The sequence below is a fragment of the Grus americana genome, chromosome 9 (assembly GCF_028858705.1).
Source record: "Grus americana isolate bGruAme1 chromosome 9, bGruAme1.mat, whole genome shotgun sequence".
Lineage (NCBI taxonomy): Eukaryota > Metazoa > Chordata > Aves > Gruiformes > Gruidae > Grus > Grus americana.
In genome coordinates, this window is record NC_072860.1 from 27802173 (window position 1) to 27827121 (window position 24949).

The window sequence follows — 24949 nt, forward strand, 5'->3', positions numbered from 1 at the left end:
CGCCTTGGGGTCAGAAACGTGGATTTAGGGACTCTGTGCACTTGTGCGTGCACCGGCTGGGCGAGCCACCGGGCGGGGGCAGTGCGGCCCGGCCTCCCTCGGGCCCCACGCACAGCTCTAAAGCGGTGTGCTGTCCCTGCCAGCAAACAGCCGGCGGGCTGCTGGGGCTCCTTTCACCCTGTTCTAAGGGCACAAATGAAGGCAGCAGCCGAAACTTCACAGTGTTTTTCTGTGCGTCAACGGTGTGCGGTGTAAAGCGCGTTTTCTATTTCTGCTCAGGTGGAATTTCCTTAAAAGACACTAAGGAAGGTAACTACACCAACGAGACTCCCCCTGTAACGTTCCCAAAATATTTTTGACACCCTTCTGTGAACTTTAGTCTTCTCAAACAGAGGGAAATGAGGAAAGGTGTGAGCGCAAAAACTCAAGTTACAAACGAAATTACAAACTAGTATCGAGTTCCACTGTCAGGTTCTGAGCAATTCTGTCCTAAGGACAATGCCTGTGGGCAATCTTTGTTCTGAGTGTTTTAATTGTATTACGACTGTGATGGGTCTTTCGAGAATTAAAAAAAGGAAGAATACTTCAAGCATTAAAGAAAAGTGAGACATACAAAATGTGTTTCTGATGGTCTGGTTATCATATAACCATAAATTATGGGTAAAATAGGGCGGAAAAAAAGTAACATTCGCTTACCTTGGTTCTTACTGATTTTTATTTCTGTTAGTACAGAGGAGCAAAGAGCGGAACTACCCGCTACTACTGACCCGCTATTTCCCGTCCGTTCCCCGCAGCCTTTTGCCAGCCGGGGGGGGTGGATCGCGCCCGCCGCAGGGCCCGGGTCGGGGCTGTGCGCTGCTCGGGGCCCCGGTATCAAAACCGCCACCACCGACGGCTGCTCCACCCCGCGGGGCCGGCTCAGGGCAGCCCGGCTGCTTCCCCCCGCCCCCTCCACCCCGGGAGGTGGCCGCTTCGGCGTCCATGCGCTGTCCCACCGCTAGCGTGCCGCGTGCTCACCGGGGAGCCCCAAAGCCGCGGCCCCCCGCGGGCTGCCAGGCCCGGGCCCCGCTCGCCGCCGCGGTGACCCGCCCGGAGCCGGGCCGGGCCCGGTCAGTCAGGGCCGAGCAGCACGGGGCGAGGCAGCCGCCTGACGTAGCTCTGCGGCGCACCAATGAGGCGCAGCCACGTCTGCCGCGAGCGCCCGCGCGCCCGGAAGGGGCGGGGCGGAGGTGGTTGGCGGCGGCCGGGCCGGTGCGCGGAGTCTCCTCAGCGGTGGGCGGCGGCGTCCGCTCCCGCTTCGGCCCGCAGCACGGCTCTGGGGCCGCCGCCGGTCGGCGGAGACATGTCTCCCGCTATCGCTGCCAAGGAGGGCGGCCGGCAGCGCCGGGCCGGGAGCCACCACCACTGTCTGGACGTGAGAAGCGAGGCGCCACCCGCCCTGGCGCTCTGCGAGGACGGGCTGCCGGGCGGTGAGGCCGAGGCGCTGCTGCTGCCGGAGCCGGGTTCGCGGGGGACGCGGGGGTGCCGGGCGGAGTTGGGCAGCATCCTGCTGCTGCTGGTGCTATACGTGCTGCAGGGCATCCCGCTGGGGCTGGCGGGCAGCGTCCCCCTCATCCTGCAGAGCAAGAGCGCCAGCTACACCGACCAGGCCTTCTTCAGCTTCGTCTTCTGGCCCTTCAGCCTCAAGCTGCTCTGGGCCCCCTTGGTGGACGCCGTCTACCTGCGGGGCTTCGGCCGCCGCAAGTCCTGGCTGGTGCCCACGCAGTACATCCTGGGGCTCTTCATGATCTACATGTCCACCCAGGTGGACGTGCTGCTGGGCGACAGGGAGGGCCGGGGCCCCGACGTGGTGGCCCTCACTGTGACTTTCTTCCTCTTCGAGTTCCTGGCGGCGACGCAGGACATTGCAGTGGATGGCTGGGCCCTTACCATGTTGTCCAGGGAGAACGTGGGCTATGCCTCCACCTGCAACTCTGTGGGCCAGACGGCCGGCTACTTCCTGGGCAACGTCCTCTTCCTGGCCCTTGAGTCGGCCTCCTTCTGCAACAAGTACCTGCGGTTCCAGCCCCAGCCCCGGGGGATTGTTACCCTCTCAGGTACTGCCTGGGTACCGCTGGCCTGTGTGGCCGCTGGTGGGATGGGGATGCTTCTTCCCTGAGCCTGGATCAAAGCTTTGTCCAGAGCGAGCAGTGGTTTGGCACTGTGAACCGAGCGGGTTTTGTTTGTCCCCTGCCCACGAGAAAGCACAGCCTGCTGGGAGGCTGGTGGAGTCCACTGCTACAAGCGCTGAACTTCCACTTTTCTCTGGGCTTAAGAGCATGGGAAACCTGCCTTGTCACTGTCTTGGCTGACCCAAGCACTCTGGAGAGAATTTTTTTTTTCCCTCTTATCTAATGACCATGGAATAGACTATTGTTTAAAAAAAATCCAAACAAACCAAAAGCTTTGCCTCTTTTGAAGGAGGCCTTTTAAGTACATCTCCTTCTGGGAGGAAGGAAAGGGGAAATTAAAAAAAAAAATTGACTCTTCCAAGATGGTATTATTCACAGAATTAGAAATGATAAGTGTTCAGAGTTGACCACGTAGCCAATTCCTGAAGGAAGGCCTTATTTTAGTAAATTAAGGGGAATTTTGTTTTCTCTTTAATGAATTAAATGGAGCCTGGTAACGCAACTGTAACTAGCTGTTAGTGTAGGAATGCCTTCCGTTTGTTTTTTTTGGGGGGTTGTTTTGGTTTGGTTTTTTTCAGAAAGGTTATTTGTGGTGATTGATCATAGGCGTATTACCTAGAAGATGCTTCAAATGCACAAGTTTTGGTTGCAAGGTTGAGTTTAGCCAGCTCAGCTTATGGGATGACAGGAAAACCCGGCACCAATTCTGGTTGCAGTCTCAAAGTGACCATGGCTAGCAATGAAGAGTAAATTCTCATGGTTTGAGTTTCTTTTCCCTCTCTTACATCGATTGCTCTGCCTGTATCATGTAAGAGAAAAGGTATGCCAAAACCTAGTTGAACTGTTATTTAAAGGCTAGTTTTCGCATTTTATCCTGTACCTACCTTATTGGTAAATCCGGATATCGGTTTCCAATACTGCTGCACTTATTTTGCTGATGCAGCTGTCACAATTGCTAACTAGTCTTCCTCTTTCCTTCCTGTCCATAGCCCTGTGTGTGATCTATATGTCAACAAGCATAGAGTAGTCCTCAAAGTAAGCCTGCTGGTTGGTTGCTTTCCTTTGTTTTCCTTTACTGTGTAGTTTGTCAGCGCTGGCATGTCTCTTCCCTCTTGCTGCAATGGCAGACTGATGCCTTTACTGCTGATGCAACTTGCAAATCACTATTATAGTTAAGAGAGCTTGATTTGTCTATACTTACCTCCCCTCTCCAGGTTTTTTGTTGGTTTGGGTTTTTTTTTCTCAGTACTGTTTGTATAAATGGATTTGTCACTATTACAAGAGTGCTGTCTTTGGAAAAAAAAAATTATCCGAAAACAACAAAAAACACCAACACGACCTGCTTAACTTGTCCCAGAGTATTAACCTGGGTGGAGTAAGGAAAGCAAATAACTCTGACACTGTAGTTTCAGGATATGTTTTTCTGGGTGGTAAAACTGGCTGCAAGAAATTTCTGCTCCCTTGTTCAGGTGACTGTATGCTACAATTTGCTGTGTCCGTGTTTCTCCTGAAGCAGCTGTAGAGCAGCGGTGCTGTAAACCAGCTCACTGAAATGAGGAGAGTGGCGCTCTGGTCACTGTAACGGGGCTCGCGATGAGCTGGTTCAGGCAGTTAAAGCAGCAGCAAACTTCACAGTTTGAAAAAGGTGAATAGTTTTCTGCCAGTTCAGATCTCTGAATGCTTTTGTCGTGGGCTGAGTGCCAACACTAGGGAAAGAACAAGTCAACACTTCATGATCCCAAGTCAGCTTCAAGTTGTTGAGAAGCGACAGCATTAGTCATTCTCATTAATTTCAGGAGATAATACAAACAACTGCAAAACCATTCATCAAAACAAAAGCTGTGTTATGTTGTTTCAGACTAAAGTTCTAGAGAAGAAAATGAGAAATACATTTCATTGAGCTTATTGTTTGAGCTAGCATGTATATGAGTTTAGCACTTAGTTGTTCAATTAACTTTTTTTTTTTTTTTTAAAGAAGGGAGGGGGGAAGCTTACTGGCTGGGTTTGTTGATTCCTGTCTGATTTGCCATGCAGTCGCATGAAAGCCTGGTCCAGTGTGAAGGAAGAGAGGTAAAGCACAAGTGTAGGAAGGCAGTGCCCCTTCATGGCAGCACAAACTTACCTGGGCTGGTGACTGTGGAGCACCCTTTTTCCTGGGAGGAGATGTGTAGCTGTAGAACTACTTACAGCTGTTGTGATGAAACACCTGCGTCCCCATGCACACCTCGGTGGTGGTTATTTTCCAGCCTGCTCCATCCTTGATTAGTTCAGAAGTTTGCTTGGCCGCAGCACAACGGTTTGTTTTGTTAGTGACAGTGTAGAGGCAGAGACAAAGCAGGGATGGGGGCAGGCAGCAGTGGTGGCACCAGAAACTTTGTGCTTGAAATTCCTTGTGTAAACTATAATTTTAAAGTTCCTTTGCTTGTAGTCTGTTAGTGGACTTTACTGTATTTGAAAGGAAGTCTACCTTATTTTTGTGTAAACCGTCTACAACCACAAAAACTATTTTTCTAATCTGGACTATTAGATATGGCTTTTTTTTTTTTCTTTTGGGGTTTTTGTTTTGTTGCTAATCCAGCCATTGCATTGCTATACTGTGGCTGGCAGGGCTGACCTGATCAAGGGTACTCATGTGATGATGCATAAAGCTACTTCTATTCCCATCCTCGCACTGTCGATCTCTCACTGCGATGATAATGCTTAGTGCTATTATTAGAGTACCACTGCTGTGTGTCTTTTGTAGACAGTAGCTGTGATTAGCATGGCTCTCCGAAAACTCATCTTTTACTTAAAAGTATGTGTCAAGGATACCTTTTTTATGGGAGGAGAGAGCAATCTGACAGCATTGGTTATGAGATCTTCTCTCCTTTGCTTTAGAAAAGGGAAAAGTCACTGATGCAGAAGCAGCAGAAAATGGTTTGAAATGCCTTTTTTTCCTTTTACACTGGCAATGTAGGATATACCTGAAGTTGTCTCAGTGTTTTCTTCCATGCTTGTTGTGCTTGTTCTCTCCCTGTGTGTAAGAAGCAGCTAATAATTGACTGAACCTTTGCACTGTCTTTGCCCTTTCACCAGCCCTCACTGCTTACTTTCAAGTCACCGTGAGGCTTGTGGAGTTGCTCATGACCAGGAAGATAAAAGGCTACTTCTGTCTTACCCTCTGCATGTTACTGAGTTCTTTCTTGCCTCTTTCATAAAGGTAGAGGATAGGATTATCTTAGGTTATTCCATTCACTAACTCAAAAAGTACTTGCCATAAAATATTGGTGTGTTTTACTGTTGCTGCCTTCAAATCCACAGTACAGCAAATATTGTATCTGCTTAAAATAGAGCACTGAGGAGTTAGCAAGTACAATAGCCACTTAAATGAGACATATTTGAGTGACTCTTTACCTGACAACTGTGTAAGATCTTTCTTTACACTCATAAGTATAAATCTTGGTTTCCTTCTGATGGTAGATAGGTATTGTACAGGGACTATAGAATTGAGGCATGGACTAGTTACATGACTACACAGTACATCACCTGGAGAGTTGTGAATGACTTCTTCCTCTGAAGTTTTTTCCCCATCTTGTAACTGTGTCCTGGTTTTGGCTGGGGTAGAGTTAATTTTCTTCCTAGCAGCTGGTACGGTGCTGTGTTTGGATTTAGGGTGAGAATAATGTTGATAACACACAGATGGCTTAGTCGTTGCCTAGCAGTCAAGGAGTTTTTGGCTTCTTGCTCTGCCCTGCCAAGGAGAAGGCTGGGGGTGCCCAAGAAGCTGGGAGGGGACACAGCCAGGACAGCTGACCCCAGCTGCCCAAAGGGATGTTCCATACCATATGGCGTCATGCTCCGTATAGAACTGGGGGTTGGCCGGGAGGTGGGGCAGCTCCGGAACTAGCTGAGCATCAGCTTCAGGTGGTGAGCAATTGTGCTGTGCATCACTTGTTTTGTATATTCTTTTATCATCATTATTATCGTTGTCTTCCTTTTCTGTCCTATTAAACTGTCTTTATTTCAACCCACGAGTTTTACCTTTTTCTTTTCAATTCTCTCCCCCATCCCACTGCAGGCAGGAGAGTGAGGGAACGGCTGTGTGGTTGTTTCAGCTGCTGCCGGGTTAAACCACAACAAACCATTAAATGTGGTTTTTCCTCCTTGATCAGCTTTTGGTGATTGTATGTGTAATCCTTCAACATTTTCATTTTTATTTCTGTTTCTCCTCCAACGTGCTCATTGTGGTAATAATGCACAAGGCACCAGGGAAGTGACCTGATTTGCTGCTGCTTTTTTGTCTGGGATCTCAAGCAAACGTGTGGTGACAGAGTGAGGGGCAGGGCAGAGCTGGGTCAGTTACTTGTGCAGCTATGTGCTTGTGGTTTGCTTTTGTTGCCCTTTTTAGTAGGGTCAATGAGTAATGGTTTTATTCAATTTTTGATTATGAAGTTTATATTGTTGCAAAATAACTGCAATTTAGGTACTCACTGAATTGTTAATGAAGTGTTGATGGTGGCTGCTAAAAAGATTGTTTTAATTTTCTTTTTTTTTCCCCTCCCCTCCAGATTTCCTGTTTTTCTGGGGAGCTGTCTTTTTAATTACCACTACACTGGTTGCCCTTTTGAAAAAGGAAAATGAGGAACTAACACCAACAAAAGAAGAAACAAAAGGCATCACTGGTACATACAGGCTGCTATTCTCAATAATCAAGATGCCTGCAGTTCTTACTTTCTGTCTCTTGATTCTCACAGCAAAAGTAAGTAAATACATATATCAATTGTTAGATGTTGATGACACGAGTGTCTGAAAGGTTGCTGAGTCTCTGGTGTAACTTATTTCTTCATTTTGCTAGAGGTTCTGAATTTTCACATGAAATTTGAAACATATCATCGTGCTAAGCAGGGTTGTACAACAGAAAACATTTGTTTGAGCTTTTGTAAGTGTTTACACAAGCATTAAAGAGCAGTCTGACTGCAATCTAGTATTAAAGTAATTTGTTTTTAAACATTTTTAAACAGTTAGGTTGTTTGTGTAGTCTGCAGTTAAAAGCACAGAAGATGTTTCTTTTAACGTAAATACTATTCCCAGAATCTGCAACTCTGTACAAACTAGGTTTTCACAGCTTCTTGTTGGCCATCGTGGATGCCAACAGCAATTAAGATGCAGGCATGAATATCATTGCTGTATTTAATGTTCTTGAGATAGTTTTGGCACTGATGACAAGAAGAGTATGTGAGTGTAGAACACGTTTCAGAAGGAATTTGGAATCAAATCATAGAATCATAGAACGGTTTGGGTTGGAAGGGACCTTAAGGATCATCTAGTTCCAACCCCCCTGCTGCGGGCAGGGACACCCTCCACTAGACCACATTGCCCAAAGCCCCATCCAACCTGGCCTTGAACACTGCCAGGGATGGGGCAGCCACAGCTTCTCTGGGCAACCTGTGCCAGGGCCTCACCACTCTAACAGTAAAGAATTTCTTTCTAACATCTAATCTAAATCGACCCTCCTTCAGCTTGAACCCGTTACCCCTTGTCCTATCACTACACTCCCTCATAAACAGTCCCTCACCATCTTTCTTGGAGGCCCCTTCAGGTACTGGTAAGCCGCAATGAAACACAAAAGCGAATTGTACTCTATCACATTTCTCAATTTATTTAATGCTGAGTAAACTGAATTTCTAGCCAAACTATCACTGCTTTCCTCAGTTTATTTTATCTACCTTATATTGCAGGTTGGATTTTCAGCAGCAGATGCTGTAACAGGACTCAAACTGGTGGAAGAGGGGGTCCCAAAGGAGCACTTAGCTCTGCTAGCGGTTCCAATGGTTCCTTTACAGATAATATTGCCTCTGATTATCAGCAAATACACGGCAGGCCCCCAGCCACTGAACACATTTTACAAAGCCATGCCTTTTAGGTAAAACCAAACAAATCTTGTTTGAGAGAAACATAGTAACTTGCATATTCAGATCAAGTATAGGATTTCTTGTGTAACTCTTACACTTCCAGATACAAGGAAGCATGTCAGAATTCTCATAATAAGTTGAACTCTCTGTGTCTTGTGTCTTGATTCATGTAGTAACTCATGTAAGAAAGCAGAACATGAGGTGTTTTCAAGATGCATATGCAACAGCATTACAGCAGCACTCTCCTGCCCTTATCCAGTGCCACTAGTTCCTTATTCATGAACCATTCTGACTAGATCAGGGGCTGTACCTGTAAAATTACGTGTGCTTAGAATGTGAGAATGGCAGGACGCATTACGAGTCATTTGGTGCATCTGCTGGATGTGTGCTTGGCTGAGGTAACAGAAGAAGAGAGGGTGATACAGACAAGGAGACATTTAGTTTTTGTGTTAAGTGTTTTGTATAGGAGTTTGCTTAGGGAGTTCTAAAACCAATGAATCCAGCAAATTACCTACTGCTGTTACTCAGTAAATCATGTAACATGTCTGTAACAGGGAGCCGTTACTTTAAGGTGTTCTTACAAAACTATGTATGTTTTTGCCAGAAGAGAAGAGTAGGTCTTGCTCCAGCTGAGTCAAGTTAGATACCTTGTGCATTGCTTTCTACAAAAAATAAATTTCTGTGTGAAAGGGCAGGGGAGAAAGCTGGTATAGGAGATCTGGTAGTGAATTATATAGAAGACAGAGTTGTTTAGGTATAAAATGTTTACAATTTCAGTGCTTGTCAAATATTTAATATCTAATTATATCTGAGATTAAAACAGTTTATAGCTAAATAGTTAAAACTATTTCTATGTATTCTGTATGTATAAATGTTCAATAGTCGCTTTGTATCAAGGAAACACATGGGGAGAATTACTTGAATTATGAATTGTCTTTCTTATTCCTCCAGATTACTGCTTGGTCTGGAATTTGCTTTTTTGGTATGGTGGACTCCAAAAGTAAAAGATGAAGGAGGATTTCCTGTCTACTACTATGTTGTAGTATTGTTAAGTTATGCTTTACATCAGGTAACATGTACTGTATGTGGTAAGGGGAGGGACAGGAGACTATTTCGTATCAATCAACAAGAGGAGTATAAATGCTGTTACCTGCTTTTGTCCTTCCTTACACCGGAATTCCTTAGGGCTGACTTGTTGTGCTGTGTGGCTATATTTAGCTTTGCTACTCTTCCTGATACCATTTCTCCTTCTTCCATGCGCTCCATTGGAGTCTTCTGTGAAGTGACTTTTAGTTGATCAGATCTGCTTTTGTTTCGCAGATTTCCCCCCTCAAACCAGAAGCTCAAAAGCATGGTGGAGTTGGAGAAATCCCAGCACTCTGAGTTTCACAGGGGATGATTGATGACTGTGCTTATTGTGCAGATCCGAAAATTACGTGATCCTGGTCCTAGAAAAAGTACTTTATTGATTTTTTGGGGGAACGTCCAATGGATCTGATCTAAAGGCCTGGAAAACAAACAGCTGATACAAACTGGGCTTTGGATCAGAACCAAAATGTATGCAGTGCCTTGAGAGTTGATTTTAAATGTGAAAGTGTTATTTTTATATGCTATTTTAGCTGTCCTTATCATACTTCAGTTTGATAACCTGAGTCATTCCAATGCATGTGAGGCTGGGTCCGTTTCAGCATGACTTGAGACAAGTGGCAGGACTGCTGTTTCTTGGCATTAGTAGAGGGACAGAGTGCAGAAGTCATTTCTCTTGTGCAATTTTAACCTGTTGGGATTATTTTTCAATCAGTGTGGCTAACTTCAGGTAATCTCTTAGAACAGTTTTTCTGTTAGGGTTTTTAGTTGTCATTGTCTGTAACCGGGGAGCCCTTACTGTCCTGTGGGTTTTCTTACCTCTTCCATAGATCACGCTGTATAGCATGTATGTTGCAATAATGGCTTTCAACGCCAAAGTCAGCGATCCGCTGATCGGAGGAACCTACATGACGCTCCTAAATACTGTGTCAAATCTGGGAGGGAACTGGCCTTCCACCGTTGCACTCTGGCTTGTGGACCCACTCACGGTGAAGGAGTGTGTAGGGGCCCAGCAACAGACTTGTGGAACTACAGTTGCTGCAGAAGTAAGTTTTGGAGGCTGTGAAGGCCCCTGTTCAGTTATTTCTTGATGAAATGCCTTCTCCTGGTAGATTTTTCACCTTTGAAAACCCTCATAGTGCATAGTGTATGCTTAAAAATTCCCATTAATTGAGCTAATTTTCCTGTATGATAAAATTAGGTCTGTTTTTATCTGTACACTCTTAATAACAAACATCTTTACCAAAGATTTGCAGTTGCAGTGTCATTGTCTGTTTCTTTCTGGGCTGGGATGAAAAGTTGGCGGTAGAAGCACTAGATTGGTGCCACATTCCCTGCGGTGTAGGGAGGCTGTAGGTACATTTTTGAGAGTAAACCTTGCTAAGTTCAGAGTTGTGTAGTTGGGGGACAGCCAGCCTGCCAAGAACAGAGCGCCTAAGCCCCTTAAGTTCTGCGGTAGGTTTTTGTTCCTTTTGTCTTTCTGGAGGCTTCCTATCTGGATACCTTGATTCCTTCTCCCGTGGTGTTACTTTGTACTCTGTCTTTGATCTTCACTTTCCACGTGAAATCGAGCGGCGTGACTGGCTGCCTTCCCAGTTCTGGGGAGCCCTGTGGAAGAGAACAAAGACCACGCTGTGCTGCTGTACGCAGATCAAACAACAGGATGCAGAACTGCCTGAAAGCAAGGTTTTAAATTCACCTCCTCACAAGCACATGAGACATTTTAACGCGTCTTTTTGGAAGGGTAGAAATGTTTGGGGGTGTTTTGTTTGGTTTTTCACTTTCCCTTACTCATGACTGAGATTTATTTCACTCTCAAGTGCCAGGACTCTTTGGGATGTAGAGGTTCTCTAAAAAGCAAAGTGTTCTAGGCATCAAACAAGACGTGTTTGAACTGGAGTTGTAGTTTTTACTAGTTGCAGAGGGGAACCTGCTTCTGCAGCATGTGCTTTTTCTGTGGTTCCCTGGGCCTCAATTGAACTTGAGCCCTTCCTCCTTCACCTCACTCCTCTCATCTTTTGTCACACCCTCCCAGTTGGTAATGTTCCACCACTCCTTTCTTATTCCTAATCTGATCTTGACATGTCTCAGAGTAACGAAAATGCTGGCAGAACCTCAGCTCAGAGGATTGATTTATCTTGGGATTATAGCAGTATTGAAACTGAACAACAGCAGAAATGGTGATGTGCTAGACACCCTTTAAATGCTGGAGCTTTTGTTTTCCAGTTCTGCACTTAAAAACATCCTGGGCATGTTTTTCTCAGAAATATGCAGCAGTTTGTACTGTCCACTTGGTGTGGTGAGATGCAAGGGTAGAATTTCTAAAGAAGTAGTTTGGATGGCTAGGAAAAAACCCCCAAACTTTCTTTGTGGGGGTTAAGAACAGTGGTTGCACCTCCATGGCAGCATGAGACAGCTGGACAGTTTCTGTTTTCTGGAGTTAGCCCCTTGGGCCAATATTCCCCATTTCCCAAATGTTTTGTAACATTTGTTTTACTTTTCCTACTGATGGTAAGTTTGAAAGCCTCTCTTACTAACTCCATAAGAAACAAGGAAGAGTGAACAAATATATTTACTTATAACCAAGAGCAAGTAAAAAACCAGCAGATATCTAATGCCTTCTTTCTAAAAGTCTGTCTATCTGTATCTCCCAGAGAATACTTACTGCATCAATCACCGCTTCTCTGTTTCAGCTCTGCACGAAAGCTGGTGGTTCCTGTGTTACTACCTTGGACGGTTACTATGTGGAATCTGTCATCTGTGTCATTCTGGGATTTGGCTGGTGGTTCTTGCTTGGGCCAAAATTTAAAAAGCTGCAGGACGAAGGACAGTCTTCGTGGAAGTGCAAGAGGACCAATTGATGCAGTTTAAATATTGGATGGACTAGCAAGGTCGTTTTAGTTTTATTACAAAGACATATCCCATAATTAATAAACAGGAATATAGGTATTTTTAAATGCCACATCACTGAAAAAAATGGGTGGCTGAGACGATGGTATGTTTGTATGTGATACCACTTGCCCTCCCAATATGACAATGTAAGTTCAGAAAGTAATTGTTAAGAAATGGCACCTATGTACTACATACATACCCCAAGCTCTAGCTTCAGAGTCATGGCTGCTGGCGTAACCAACATCTGAGCTTCCATATCTAACTATGGAACAGCTAATTGTGCCATGTCTGTCTAACAGCAGCATTGTCACCAAGTTCCAACTCTCTGTGTCCGAACAGAAGTGATAAGTGATCCGAGACGGGGAGCTGCCCCGGGGACGGATGTCAAAGGCATTTTGACTTGTAGGTTGAGCGTGTTGTACTGTGGAATTCCTTGTGGGAAGGCAAATGTAAAATGGCTGTGGGCTTTGTTTGCTTCTCACTTTCTGAACTGTAACCACGCCTCAAAGGATGAAATGTTTCAGAGATTCTTTTAAATGTATTTTCTGGCTTTTATAAGCTTTAAAGATTTATAAGAAAATATTTTTATAGACAAATTACATTTGTTTAATTTATTTCCGCTGTTTCAAAGCATTTTGATTTACATTTAAGGTACTTTCTAGTAAGGTAGGACTCAAGAGTAACGCACAATAGTCTAAGCCTTGAGTCCCGAAGATGTAAACTGGGTAGTGCAGCAGCTAGCAGACGGAAGGCAGGCTTCAAAAGGAGGGGGCATGCAGGCCTTCGGGAAGCAGCTGTTATTTTGAGCAAATGAACTGATAGTGTTGGTTCCTCTGTCACTCAAATTTGAACATTCAATTTCAAAATTGGTTGAAAAACTGTGACTGTTCCTGGCAAGGGGTAAGAAAAAATGATCAGTGCCTTTGAAAGCGATTTGGTGATGACAAACTTGCCAAATTCCCAGTGAGTTGGTGTACGACTTGCTGTCGTGTAAATCAAACGAGCTAAATCCTGTGGTAGAGCTGCTACAGAAATTTATTACTGATGCTGTGTAGTGGAAACGTTCCTGTGGCATTTATCAGAAATGACTTCCCTCCTGAGTGCCTTAGTGATGTACAGCAAGCGTACTGTACGCCTCGAGAGAGGGCACCTGGACGTTATTGGATGTATATAGTACATCATTATTAAAAATACCTTTGAAAGGTACATGATTTTCTTTTCTGTGTTTCTTGCCTTGTCAATATTGAAGTATTGCATCCTGAGCTTGGTGTTCCAAGCTCCGGAGCGGGGCCTGGATCTCTTGTTCTGTACGTTTCAGGAAAAAAGTAAACGGGTGCCAACTCTTGAGTGACTGGAGGGGACGTGCGGGTGTGTACAGTGCCTACATGACACAAGGAGAATGGTGGTGTCCAGAAGAGGACAGTGTGACCAAGCGCTTCCTCTCTCTTCCCTGCTCCTCTCTGAGTGACAACCCTGACGGCTGGCGGTGCGGAGCCAAACCCGGGGCTGTAGCTCTCCCCCGGCCCAGCAACAGCACGTTCTCACAATTTGCTTCAAGTACAGCAAAATCAGCCAAGCTGAATAAAATCACATTGCTTTTACTCCCCAAACTGAAAGTCTTTCGATTTCACCTCTGCATAGCACAAAAAGAATACAAGAATATATCGGTTTGTAGTTGAAGGTGAATGTGTCTTTTAGTCCTAGCCAGATCATCTCCACTGGGCTAACTATGGATGAGGCACTTCAGTTCTGTGTCGTTACTGGAACAACGCGCCACTGACTTTTGGTGTAGCGTGTCCATACCAAGAGGGTTTGGGTTTTTTTTTTTAAACTTTCTGAATTTGAGGTAAAACTTCTCAAGTGCAGAATATGGGAAATTACATTCATGAGTGTGTTAGAGTTGGCTTTTACTTCGCAATTTTGTTTCACTGTTTCTGAAGGTGCCAGTGACACTTGTTATTAATAAAGCTGGGCTGAGGATTGCTTATTGATGATATGTGATCTTGACAACATCAAAATTAAACTCCAAATCAGCAGTAATATATATGAAATGTGACCTAAATTAAGTAACTGTCTCCTCTTTCAAACTGGAGAAGCAACTGATAGATTAGGTTTTTTAATCTGTTGCTTAAGTCAGAAATATTACTGCCAGACCAGCTGAAAAGAACCAGTAAATTTTTGGTCTTGCTGCTTTTTTTTTTTCCTCCTAACCCTATTTTAAGGTGACATAACTTCATTTTTTGAAAGATTTGAATTATTGTAGACTTAAACGTCTTTAACATTAAAAAAAAAAAAAACCAAACCCAAAAACTTTTTAAAAATAAGAAAGAAGCAACCCAACCTCTTCCTTACTGAAGTGGGAGTGGGGACAGATGAAGGGTACCAGGTACCGCTCTAGGTCCCGTGGTTACGCAGGGGCTGCGTGGTCCCGGGGGCAGTCAGATGTGCGTTATCTCTGGCAAGAGGGAAATGGCAGAAATTGGATTTTTGTAGGTAAAGGGTTTGACCTGGTTTAAATTCCTGAGCAGGATCATTGTGAGGTGAGATAGGTCCCAGGGGAGAGGGTGAAGGGTCAGTGCAGCAGGACATGGGGAGGAGAGGTGGAGAGCAGCTCTCTGCTGGGTGCCCGTTAGGCACCGCTGTATCGTCACCATGCAGGGAGGTTGCTGTCTTCATTTCCCAAAACCCTGAAGTGGCTGATACCAGTGCTCCAAAATTTGGTTGTGTAATCCCAGTGCCCAGAGAGGCGTGTAAGGTAAAGGCTAAGGTCTGAGGAGCCGTGTAAAATGGGATTGCACACCCACTGCTGCTGCGGCCCCACCAGGAAACAGCCGAGGATCGAACGCCAGTCCCGTGAGCTTTGGTGCTGTCAGTGCGTTATCCATCACAGCAACCGACAGGTCTCGGGTTAAAGTACCAAGTCCACGTTTCATCTTTCTTGTGGGCACTGAAGAATCTGCCAGTGCCGATTGTCAACACTTCATCGTTTTCTGTAAAGCTGTTTTATTTCCCTGTCTTTGGGGTGTTCTCAGTGTAGTCTCACGTGATGATAAACCCTGTTTTTAACTGGCTGATAAGAGAGGGTCTTCAGACTATTTTTGATTTGATAAAATAGGGAAGAGAGGAGAGTTCTGTCACTAAGGACTGTGGAGCCTGCTGTGGGAAAGTAGAACATCTCCCGGGGCAGGGAATGGAGCAACTGGGCTTTTGTAGGCAGCAATATTGTCTGATTATGTTCCCCCTGCCCCGTGAGACCATGCTCTTTATTTAGCATTTTACCCAACGTACAACTTGTAGCAAAGCCAGCAGTCTGCTGCCAAATTGTTGTTTGGCTACAAGTTACAGTTTTGCTGAAAACAAGGTTTTGCACTATTTCTACATTTATTACTTAATCTTAAAATGGTCACACTTAGCAAATAAAGTAAAACTAACTACTATACCTCTTTCTTTGAAAAAAATTACAGGGGTAATATTTACTTGTCCAACTTACCTCATAGCCAGTAATTTAAGAATTGTTTCAGTTTGAACCTTGGATAAAAAGGCTTTGATTCATGTATGGGTTTTGCCGCCTTGGATTATAAATTCCCAACTCAATCTGTGCTTTTCCTGAAATCCTGTGTTGTGACCGTTATCGGTGTCATCTCATGTGCCACCTGTTCATGTAAAAACTTAGAATTGGGCTTTAATGGAAACGGAAGACTTGTGTAAACACAAATCCAGGTTTATATCATTGTCAGATTGTTTTCTTAAAACGCACGTGTTTCTTTAAAGACCACGCAGGTGCATTGCACAGATGGGCGTTTCATTCAGCTGAGGGGAACGGTTGGCTTGAGCCGTCTGTAATGAATCACGAATAGTTGGTAGTTTTGAATTAAGGTAAGGAAAAGAATAAACAACGATGATGAATACAGGAACGTTCCAAAGTTGATTTTTTTCTCTTAAGGTAGCGCCCCAAGGTGCAACCAGGGAGCAGCTCCCGTAGGAGGGATCAGAGGAGGCGCGGTGCAGGTCGGGGCTGGCCCCGGTTGGGTTTCATGCAAACCGGACCGCAGGCGGCCCCCGCGCCCTCTCCAGGCCTCCTGTGCAGGGCCGGGGCTGAGCGCTCGTCACCGCCCGCTGCGGGGCCGGCCCTAAAATCCGCGGCCCGTCCCCGCCCCGGCTCTCCCGTCCCCTCCCCGGCTCTCCAGGCCGGCGGGCGGCGCTGCGGGCCCGGCGCGGAAGGCGCGGGCGGCCATGGCGGAGCGGCGGAGCGGGGCGGCCGAGGGCCTGGCCCGCCTCTCCGAGTGGGCAGACGCCCACCTCAGCCTGCTGCGGGTAACGGGGCGGGCGGGGCGCGGGTGAGGGGCCGGGGGCTGCGCGGTGCGGCCCGACCCGAGCGAGCCCCGCTGAGCCCCGCTCTCCTCTGCCCGCAGAACCTGAGCGCCGGCGTGGCGGTGGCCGGGGTGCTGGTGCTGGCCCGGAGCGTCCGCATGGTGAGTGCGGGGGGGGCGGGCAGGGCCCGGGGCTCCGCGGGGCTCCCTGCCGGGAGCGGGGAGGCGAAGGGGCAGCGAGGGCCCGCGGCACGGCGGTTCCACGCGTGTCCCCTCTCAAGGGGCATCTCCACGGCCAGAACCGAGACGCCTTCCCGCCCCCTCTTTGGTTTTCTCACCGAGGAGCCTGTTCTGCCCCTCAGCTGCAGCTTCCCGCAGAACCTTGCGCTCGTCTCCTCTGGTGCGCAGGCCAAGTTCGTACCTCTGCTCCAAATAAAGCTGAACAGGTGCTTTCCTCGCATCTTTTTCTCCGTGCCTCCATGAACAGAACTGCTTTTTGAGTATTTTTAAGTGTCACCCTAGATCTTCCTTCGGTTCTTGAAATGATCAGTTCACGGCATGCGCTAATGCTTCACGGCCAGCTCCAGGCAAAGCCGCCTCTTGACAGAGAGGGAGTGACCTGCTCTTCCAGCAGTTTAAAAAATAATGGTTACTCTTATCTTCCCTCTGCATGATTCCAAATGCAGTTTGCTACAGGAGAACATTTGTATAAAGTTTTTTACCAGAAAGTCTACATTTGAACTACAAATGTTGCCAGAATTCCTTTTTTTCTTTTTTTCCCTGCTTTTTTATTATTGTTTTAAACCAAGGCTTGGTGCATGTGTTGACCAGGCTGCTGGAGCTTCCAGTGCAAATAAGATCAGACTTGAACAACTTCAGTTTGTAAAAAACCTTCAGGCTTTCTGCCTGCAAGGTCCTGAATTTCTGTATTCCGAGCGGGAGACCACAGCTGGGAAGGTTTACTGAACGAACACCCTACGGTGGAAAGATCTGCCAGTTCAGTCGTGGTGTCTGGGGGTTTATTTCCCCAAGGCTGGTGTGCCACAGCAGCGGTACATAGGCAGATTGGTACTTTCCACAGCTGTAGTGACGTAGGTCGGTGTTGTACAAACGGCTTCTTGCAGTGAGACCTGACGAGGTTGGTGTCTTACATTCTGAGCGTGAGGCCAACCCGGTGCCTGTCCCTCTCCCTGCACCCCAAACCAGTGGCTGCTTCACTCCTGCGCCGCTGCCGGCCAAGCCTGCTGCCGCTGAGCTGAGTTTACCTGTGCGATTGTGTAACTGTCCCTTTGAATCCCGCCATCAACTGACCGCTATGGTATCAAACTTAATCTTCTTGTGACCTTTTCAAAGGTGTACCCCTGCTTTGGCCCTCTCCTCTTTTACTCATTCAGCAGAGTCCGGGTTGTTTCTGTCCTCCCTGTTCTGCCTTTGTCTTCAGCCTATCTGTTCTTTGCTAGCATCTCTAAACACGTCTCTGCTTCCTTTCGCCCCGGTTCTAGCACTGTTCAGGCCACTTTGAAAACATGCTTTTCGTGGTGAATCGAGTGAACCTCAGTTTGCACTGCTCAAAAACCGCCAATTTCTGTTCTTCCTCTAAACCCCACCTTCGTGCCCACCCCTGGCATTGCAAGTCCTGTAACACAGGGAACATCATAACTGGCTGGAAAGGCTGGCACAGAATGGCTTCTGCAGCCGATTCATATGAAATATATATATATATATATACACATGCACACTCACCCATGCTGTCTAATAATAGGTCTGTAATTTGCCAAACTATTTTAAGAAGTTGGATTTAATGTGATTGTAACTGCCCTACATTTTTTTTTTAAACTTTGCCTTGCTTTTCTTTCCATCAATAGACAACAAAGTTTACAAGTGCTTTGGACATACCTGTGGAGTTTGTAGCGAAGAATGTGAAATTGCGGGGAAAATTGCATCACATAACTGAGAAAGGCCTGGAAGTTGAGCACATTCCCATTAGCATTCCTTTCGTTACGTCGATACAGAGAAAGTGTAAGTAACAGAACGTGAAGAACGAGGGTGGGGATGAGATGATGTTCTTAATGCAGCTACGCAGAGAGCGAGTGTGAGAGGAAGGGTTAAGGTACAGTTCCCGCTCTGCCTTTTGGCCTTTCAGGGAAAAACTGGGGAATAAGACAGACTGCGAGGAGGCCCGTGAAAAGAGCTTACCAATACGGTATTTCTGTTAATTAGTGTCATTATCGTGATATTTTTCTGGCAGCAACAGGTAGCACCTAGGCAGTTCATTTGCTTGCATAGCTCAAAAACACTCTTGGGATTACACTTTTATTTACGAATGAAGATCTGGCAGGGACATATATACGTATATATGAACCGTTCTTAGGGGCAGCAGTTGTGCATTAAGGCTGAGTCACTCCCTTGCCTTGCCAACACCCCAGGCACTAATGCTTCTTATTTCCTATTGCTTCTGCCCCTTCAGATGAAATAATGGTCACTGATAATGAAAGCAGTTCTATTTGCATGCAAAATAAAACAAACTAGCTTAAACCATTTATGCAATCCTGAATTAAATTTTTTTTACTGGAGGAGAGATGAGACCAAATTCTTATTAGCAAGTAAGTAGTGCTTTGGGGAACTAAATTGGATTTATTTTTTTTTAAGTCCATGGGAATGAACTCGTTACGACAGCTGAGGGTCTGTGCAGAGCAGGACATCTCCTTTGACCGCTGCATTCCGTAACAAAATTCTGTCTTTCCGTCCTCAGGGCAGTCAGGTGGCCTGCTGCTGGTGAGGCTTGCTGGCGTGGAGCTGGCTCCAAGCGGCGTGGCCTGGTTGCAGCGAGAGTTGAAACCCAAACAAGTGATATGGTTCCAGCTTCTCGGAAGGGAGGACTTGGCACTTGAGTGCCTTGTTTTACTAAATAAGGTAAATATAGTGACAAAAATTGACCTTTCTCTGCAGACTTGAGTTTGACTGCGGTTATGCAATTCAATTATCTCGGTACATTTAAGGGATGTTACTATTTATAATTTATCTATCTTGATATGAGTTTTAAATGTTGTATTTGCAAGTCTGATTTCAAGACCGGTACTTTTGCAGACTGATTCTGATATGAGTGTATTTCTCTGTCGGATAGTGCTAGGCTGTATCGTGTAGTTCTGGTTAGCCTAAGGTTTAGTCCATCAAATGTTCCCTCACAAATGTCTTCCAGGGGTATTAGGTTTTAAGAGTCACCTGCATTCCCCTAAACTCTTAAGTCTTTCTGCCAGAGCATGGATTTAGCCAGAAGTAAAGCTTGTATCTCAGAGGGAGTTCACACAAAAAAATAAATCGTTTTAAAGATGAATATCCTGTTTATTGTGCCTTTTATAGGGTCGATTTCTCAGCGTGTGCTTGAATGAAGAGATCCTGAGAGAGGGGCTTGGCAGAGCGGCACGTATTGAAGGACTGCATCACGATTCCCGCCTGTACTGGAAACTTCATAGAAGACTCCTTCGGGCAGAGTTAAAGGCCTTGAAGAAAAATAAAGGAATATGGAAAGAAGAAAGCTACTCTGAAAGAATTAGAGATCGTGTAAGCAACAACAAATTTGTACAGACATTGAAACAATTTGCAAGCTGGTTAAGAAGCTCCTTTTAAAGGTAAACTGAGAGACTTGCTGGAGGAATGCCAGTGACCTCTGTTGTGCTTTAGGTAAAGTAGAAGTGTATGATAAAAACCACTGCCATGGTTTTGAGGTGCCAGTCTTGAGCAGAAACCCCCGGAACTTTCCCAACGCCATATTATAATCCACATGGGATCGAACTTTAGCAGTAGTGTGCAAGCCACAAATGAAAATGTTCTGAAGCTGAGCTTTTCCACAGTGATGTCTGAAATGAATTGTGCAGTTTTCCACCTGCTAATTACCTACGCGGCTGTGTTAACTAACCAGTGAAAGCAGTCGACAGTCCAGTTTTTAAGAGGTGCAGAGTGTTAGTTCACAATGTACGGCTGTAAATGCTTCTCTGTTACCTGTCATTACGATGTAACCTCCCTGGTTAGAAAACTCCATTTCAGACCTTTACAAAGCCTGTGGTATGTGTTTACACACGAGCATTTTGTTTGAATTCTGTTCTTATGCTACTTTTATGTATAATTTGTGTTTTAAAAATCTTTCATCTTGAATAATGGGTTGCATTGTTACCGATATAAAAGGTAATTTGTTATGGCTAATCTTAAAAAGCTGATAAGGTCATAACAACTGAAGTTCCTTGGAAAATAAAAAATCACTTGGTGTATTAAAGAATATAAATTAATATGTCAGTAATCCAAATTTTTAAAGACAACATTCATTTGAAGAGGAAAAACTTACACTGTTGTTTCTGATGGTTCTATAAATATCTAAAATTAGATGAAAATAAAACTTCAACATGAAATTTGAAAAGGTGGACCATACTGTGTGAAGAACTTAGAATTCTTGTTCCTGTTTTATTTTTGAAATGTTTTAAGTATGAGAGTGCATTATTATTTATTTTGTAAATATTCTCAGAATAAAGATTGAATTTCTTACGTTCATCCTTACAGTGCTTGACCTTTGTTTAACCTCCCAATGTCCCAATATTTATTTAAAGTGAAGTGTTCTACAGATTTGCTTTCTTTCTGTGTGATTAATTTCCAATGAAATACTAGGTAGAAGAGCGTGGTACAAAAAAATCTTAATAGCTGAGCATTAGTTGTCTGACAGTTAGTGCTACATCATCATTTTCTCTGCTGATTTCAGGGCAAAATTGTGAATCCTGAGATCCTGAAAAGCAGCTTTTCCTAGGGTAAGAATAGATGTCAGTGCTTCTTTATTACTTTTGTTCCTGGGTCCTCTCAGGGATGCGGCTGTTTTTTGCAAAGCACAGTGAGCAGCTACCTGTGAAGTACCTGCAGCGCAGATCTCAGTGTTGGAAACCGGTGTGGGGGAGAGGGGAAGCAGCTCTGCGGGCAGAGGCAGGCCTCGGCAGGAGCTGGACACCACGTATCTCCGCCTGTTTAAAAAAGAAAAAAAGCGGGACATCTGGTTTTATGCATTACACAGTGAAGGGCTAGGCTAAGCAATGCTGTGATACTTGGCTGTAAAAGTCATACAGATGGTCAGGGATTCGATAGCATCCTCCAAAGCAAAACTCCTAGTTGTCTTTTAACCCTAAACTACAACTTCAGTCTCACCAATAATTCGCTATCCATGAGCGATTATAGCCGTTCCTGTTCTATATCACATATGTAGAAAGAGCTTTTCCAAACTGGGCATAATTGTACAGTTACGATGGGTTTTTTTTCAGTAATGATTAAGTATAATTCTACCTGGACTTTGAACTTCAGTTTTGTAAATGAGTCATTCATCACAAAAATTCACTGTAAAGCTGAGAGCAAAACCTCAGGAAACTGCATGCTACATTTCTAGCAAGCAGAGGTGAGGTGGGGGAACCCTTTTTACCCTTGGTGAAGTTCAGAAAAGCGCTAGAGATTTTCTAAATTATGGCAAATTGTTGTATCCTTTCCATTAGGTTGTGGCTTGTGAAGGGCTTTTAAAAGGTGGCAATACAGCTGCTTTATCACTTACTAGCCTCCTCTTAGTTTGAACTAAATATATGAAGTTTCCTTCCCTGTATTTGTGTCCACAAGTTAGTCTAACAATTTCAGAAGGAACTATGGAGAGGGATATCTAAAAATCTTTGAATTCAGGCTTCCGATCTCTTTTCACACTTGTTGCACATGACAAGAAGTTTTGGCAATGTGCTCTCATTATAGCTCTTGGTCAGAATACAAACCCAGGGAAGCAGCTTCATGTAGGGGATCCATGCTGCAACAGATAACACAAGTCTCACAGAGAGTAACCGAGAGATGCAGGATTTGAGATTGCAGCAACTGATTTAATGAGAGTCAACTCCTGTAATTGCTTGTTAACGCTGTTTTCTTTATCATCCAGGGCTTATCTGTTTAAAAAAAAACCCAACCAACAACACACCATCCTCCCTCAAGAAAAGCACAACTCAGTTCAAAGCTGTGCTTTCCATTTGTGCAAGGCTTGAGAGGTTGCAGATCTTGTCTCTGTGGGAGGCCTGTCTAGTGAAGAACCGGTAACAGGAGTAGAAACAAATAGCTCTGCAGAACTGAGTTGAGGAACTGACTGGGAGGTCAGGGGGGAAAAAAAAAGCACTTTTCTCCATTACATAAAAACACCCCATGCTGCCTCTGAGGAGCACTGTCGCCTTCCTTCAGCCACAGCAGCAATGCATGCGAGAGTACTTCCAAGCAGAGGGTGCCTGATTAGGAATAAGGGCAAGAATTAAACTGTTTAGCTTTTGTACCTTCACCCCTGCAACTCTGAATACGCTGTGAGCAATACAATGTCTTAAAAAGCTCATAGGGAGTGAAAGGAGAGGCCTCCAAATGGCCCACTAAGAAAAATATCTTCAGCATTGCACAGGCTTTTTATTGCTGGTGCGACATGTAAGGCAAATGGTCGTCATAAACATTACCAGCCTTCCTCGGAGCCCACAGGAAAGCAGCGGGCATGGTGCTGTCAGCATCCTTTCCTGACAGGCTAACAAAGCAGCGAGGCCAGCCGCGCAGCCATGAGCGTCTGGGGGTTCCCCCCTGCCAAGGCCCTGGGGACAGGAAAGGCAGCAGTCACCTTCCTCAGGTTACGGCTCCGGTTCATTGCCATATTCCCGCTCTTTTCTGTCTGTCAGAGCTCACACCTGCTGGCTCCTCAGTCACCCACGGGACTATCAGATATACAAAGTTATAATTTCGAAAGCAGAGTTTTAGACTTAACCTCCTCCAGCAGAGAGGCGCTTTCGCTCACGGCAGGACTTTCTGTAGCCGTCGGTACACCGTGTGTCAGGGAAATCAGAGTAAGTACCGGTTATCGCCTCCCTGCCGTTAGGTTCCGTTAGCCAACGCAGGTGAACGGCCCGTGAAGTTCATCGCAGATTTTTAAAGGAAAAAAAAAAAAAGTGATCCAAACCCGATGATTTCCCTCCCCTCCCCCGGGGGAAGGTCCCTGAACGCTCTCCCCGGCTCCCGGGGGCGGCGGGTCCCTTCCCGGGGCTGTGAGGAAGGGCGGTGCCGCCCCGCGGCAGGTGCGGCGGTTGCCGCCGTCCCGTGGTGCCCTGAGGCAGTGGGGCCGTCCCGTCCCGCGCGTCTCCATGGCACCCGCCGCCGGCAGCGGGGCGAAGGTGAGCCCCAGGGGCCGCCTCGCGTCCCCGGTCCCCGCCGGACTGGGCTCGCCTCAGCCCGGTCCGCTTCTACGGCTCGGCTCGGCTCGGGGAACTCGGTGAGTCCCGCCGTGAGGAGACGCTACCGGGGCGGTCCCCTCGCCCCGCGGCAGCCGTGAGGCGAGGCGGCGCAGAGGGGCAGCCCTGAGGGAACGGCGCTGAGGGGCAGCGCGGCGCCCCGCCGCCTCGGAGCGGACACACAATGGAGCAGGTTGAATGGGAGCGGGCGCGGGGCCGCGGCAACACCGGGGCTGGATCGCCGGCCTCAGCCGCCGCCGCCGCTCCGCTGCCGGGCGGGAGTGCGCTCCGCTCCGGGCAAGCACCGCTCCAGGTTTCCCCTGCGCTCCGCGCCGGAGGGCGGGCCGGGGCGGGGCGGGGTGGGCGGCAGCGCCGTGCGTTTGAACGGGAGAGCAGGTTGAGGCGGCGCTGGACGGGACCGAGTTGAACCCGGTGCCCCGTGGTGAGTGAGTGCGGACGGGCGGGACGCTGCCCTGCCGGGGCGCTCCGAACCCCCGTCCCTGAGGCGCGGGCGGGCGGTGGCTGTGGTGCGGCCCCCGCGGGGGCTCCCTGCGGCGGGGCCGGGCGGCGGGACGGACCTGTCCTCGGGCGGGCGCGAACTGCCCGCCCCTCTGGGAACCTCCGCCGGGCTTTCTTTCGGGGAGTTAACGCTGGGTTTTCCCGCTGTTTGCGGCCGACAGTTAAGAAGAGGGTTTACAAGGTGTAACTTTTTTTTTTTTTTTCTTTCCCCGATAAAAAGCTGGTACTGAGGGCTTTTCCTTGGTGCTCCGAGGTGTGCCTGGTGTCGGCCAGAATCACAAGGGGCTGCTCCAGCGGTTGCGTTGGCCGTATTTGTTGTGTTGATTAAATAATGAATCATGCCGGATAAACTTCCAGTCGTCTTTTGAGCTGTTTGCCCCCTCCCTTGGGGGTAAAACCTCCTTTTGCCATGTGGCGCGGGAGGTTCTGCTTCAAGTTGTGTCAGAACAGTTGCAGCACCCGGTTCGGTGATGAGCTAGAACCAGAGAAAACTGCAGCTGCTTGGTGTGCCTGAGGCTTAGGCCAGACCGTGTTAAATGAGGCTTAACGTAATATCCTGACCCCACTGAGAGGGGCCGAGGACATCACCCGAAGAGCGTTGCAGGGTGTAACGCTTACCGGGGGCACGCTTGGTCCCGACCCTGGGCTGAAATAGGTGGGAGTTGAGAAGAGTCAAGCCTCCTCTTGCTGGATTGAGTCCTTCCTAAAAATACCTTATTTGAGGGCTGATAATCTACTCCATAAACCATTTTTCAAGGAAAAAAAGAAATACAGTGAGCTGGGAATTCTATGCCGTGCACATTATAATTGTAATTAAATAACTATAA

General features: G+C 46.6%; 3 protein-coding genes across 6 annotated transcripts in view; all 3 read left to right on the forward strand.

Moving 5' to 3' along the window:
* The first annotated feature begins 1200 nt into the window (after positions 1-1200).
* On the forward strand, positions 1201-13650 carry SLC33A1 (solute carrier family 33 member 1). The gene is made up of 6 exons (XM_054836128.1): positions 1201-2096; positions 6719-6909; positions 7889-8073; positions 9014-9131; positions 9979-10194; positions 11842-13650. The coding sequence occupies exons 1-6, from the start codon at positions 1343-1345 to the stop codon at positions 12007-12009; spliced, it is 1632 nt and encodes a 543-aa protein (XP_054692103.1). The 5' UTR covers positions 1201-1342; the 3' UTR covers positions 12010-13650.
* A 2409-nt stretch (positions 13651-16059) lies between these two features.
* C9H3orf33 (chromosome 9 C3orf33 homolog) lies at positions 16060-20892 on the forward strand. 2 transcript variants are annotated; one of them, XM_054836130.1, is made up of 5 exons: positions 16215-16354; positions 16453-16512; positions 18216-18369; positions 19103-19263; positions 19711-20892. In XM_054836130.1, exons 1-5 carry the CDS (start codon positions 16274-16276, stop codon positions 19975-19977), a joined length of 723 nt encoding a protein of 240 aa, XP_054692105.1. In that variant the 5' UTR covers positions 16215-16273; the 3' UTR covers positions 19978-20892. The 2 variants fall into 2 exon arrangements, with proteins under 2 accessions (XP_054692104.1, XP_054692105.1); XM_054836129.1 differs by having other exon boundaries at positions 16060-16512.
* Positions 20893-23970: 3078 nt separating this feature from the next.
* PLCH1 (phospholipase C eta 1) overlaps positions 23971-24949 on the forward strand; it is an 80590-nt gene continuing 79611 nt past the window's right edge. For all 3 annotated transcript variants that reach the window (XM_054835188.1, XM_054835191.1, XM_054835189.1), the window contains exon 1: positions 23971-24045. The gene's annotated coding sequence lies outside the window, so the exon portion shown is untranslated. The remainder of the gene's footprint in view (positions 24046-24949) is intronic.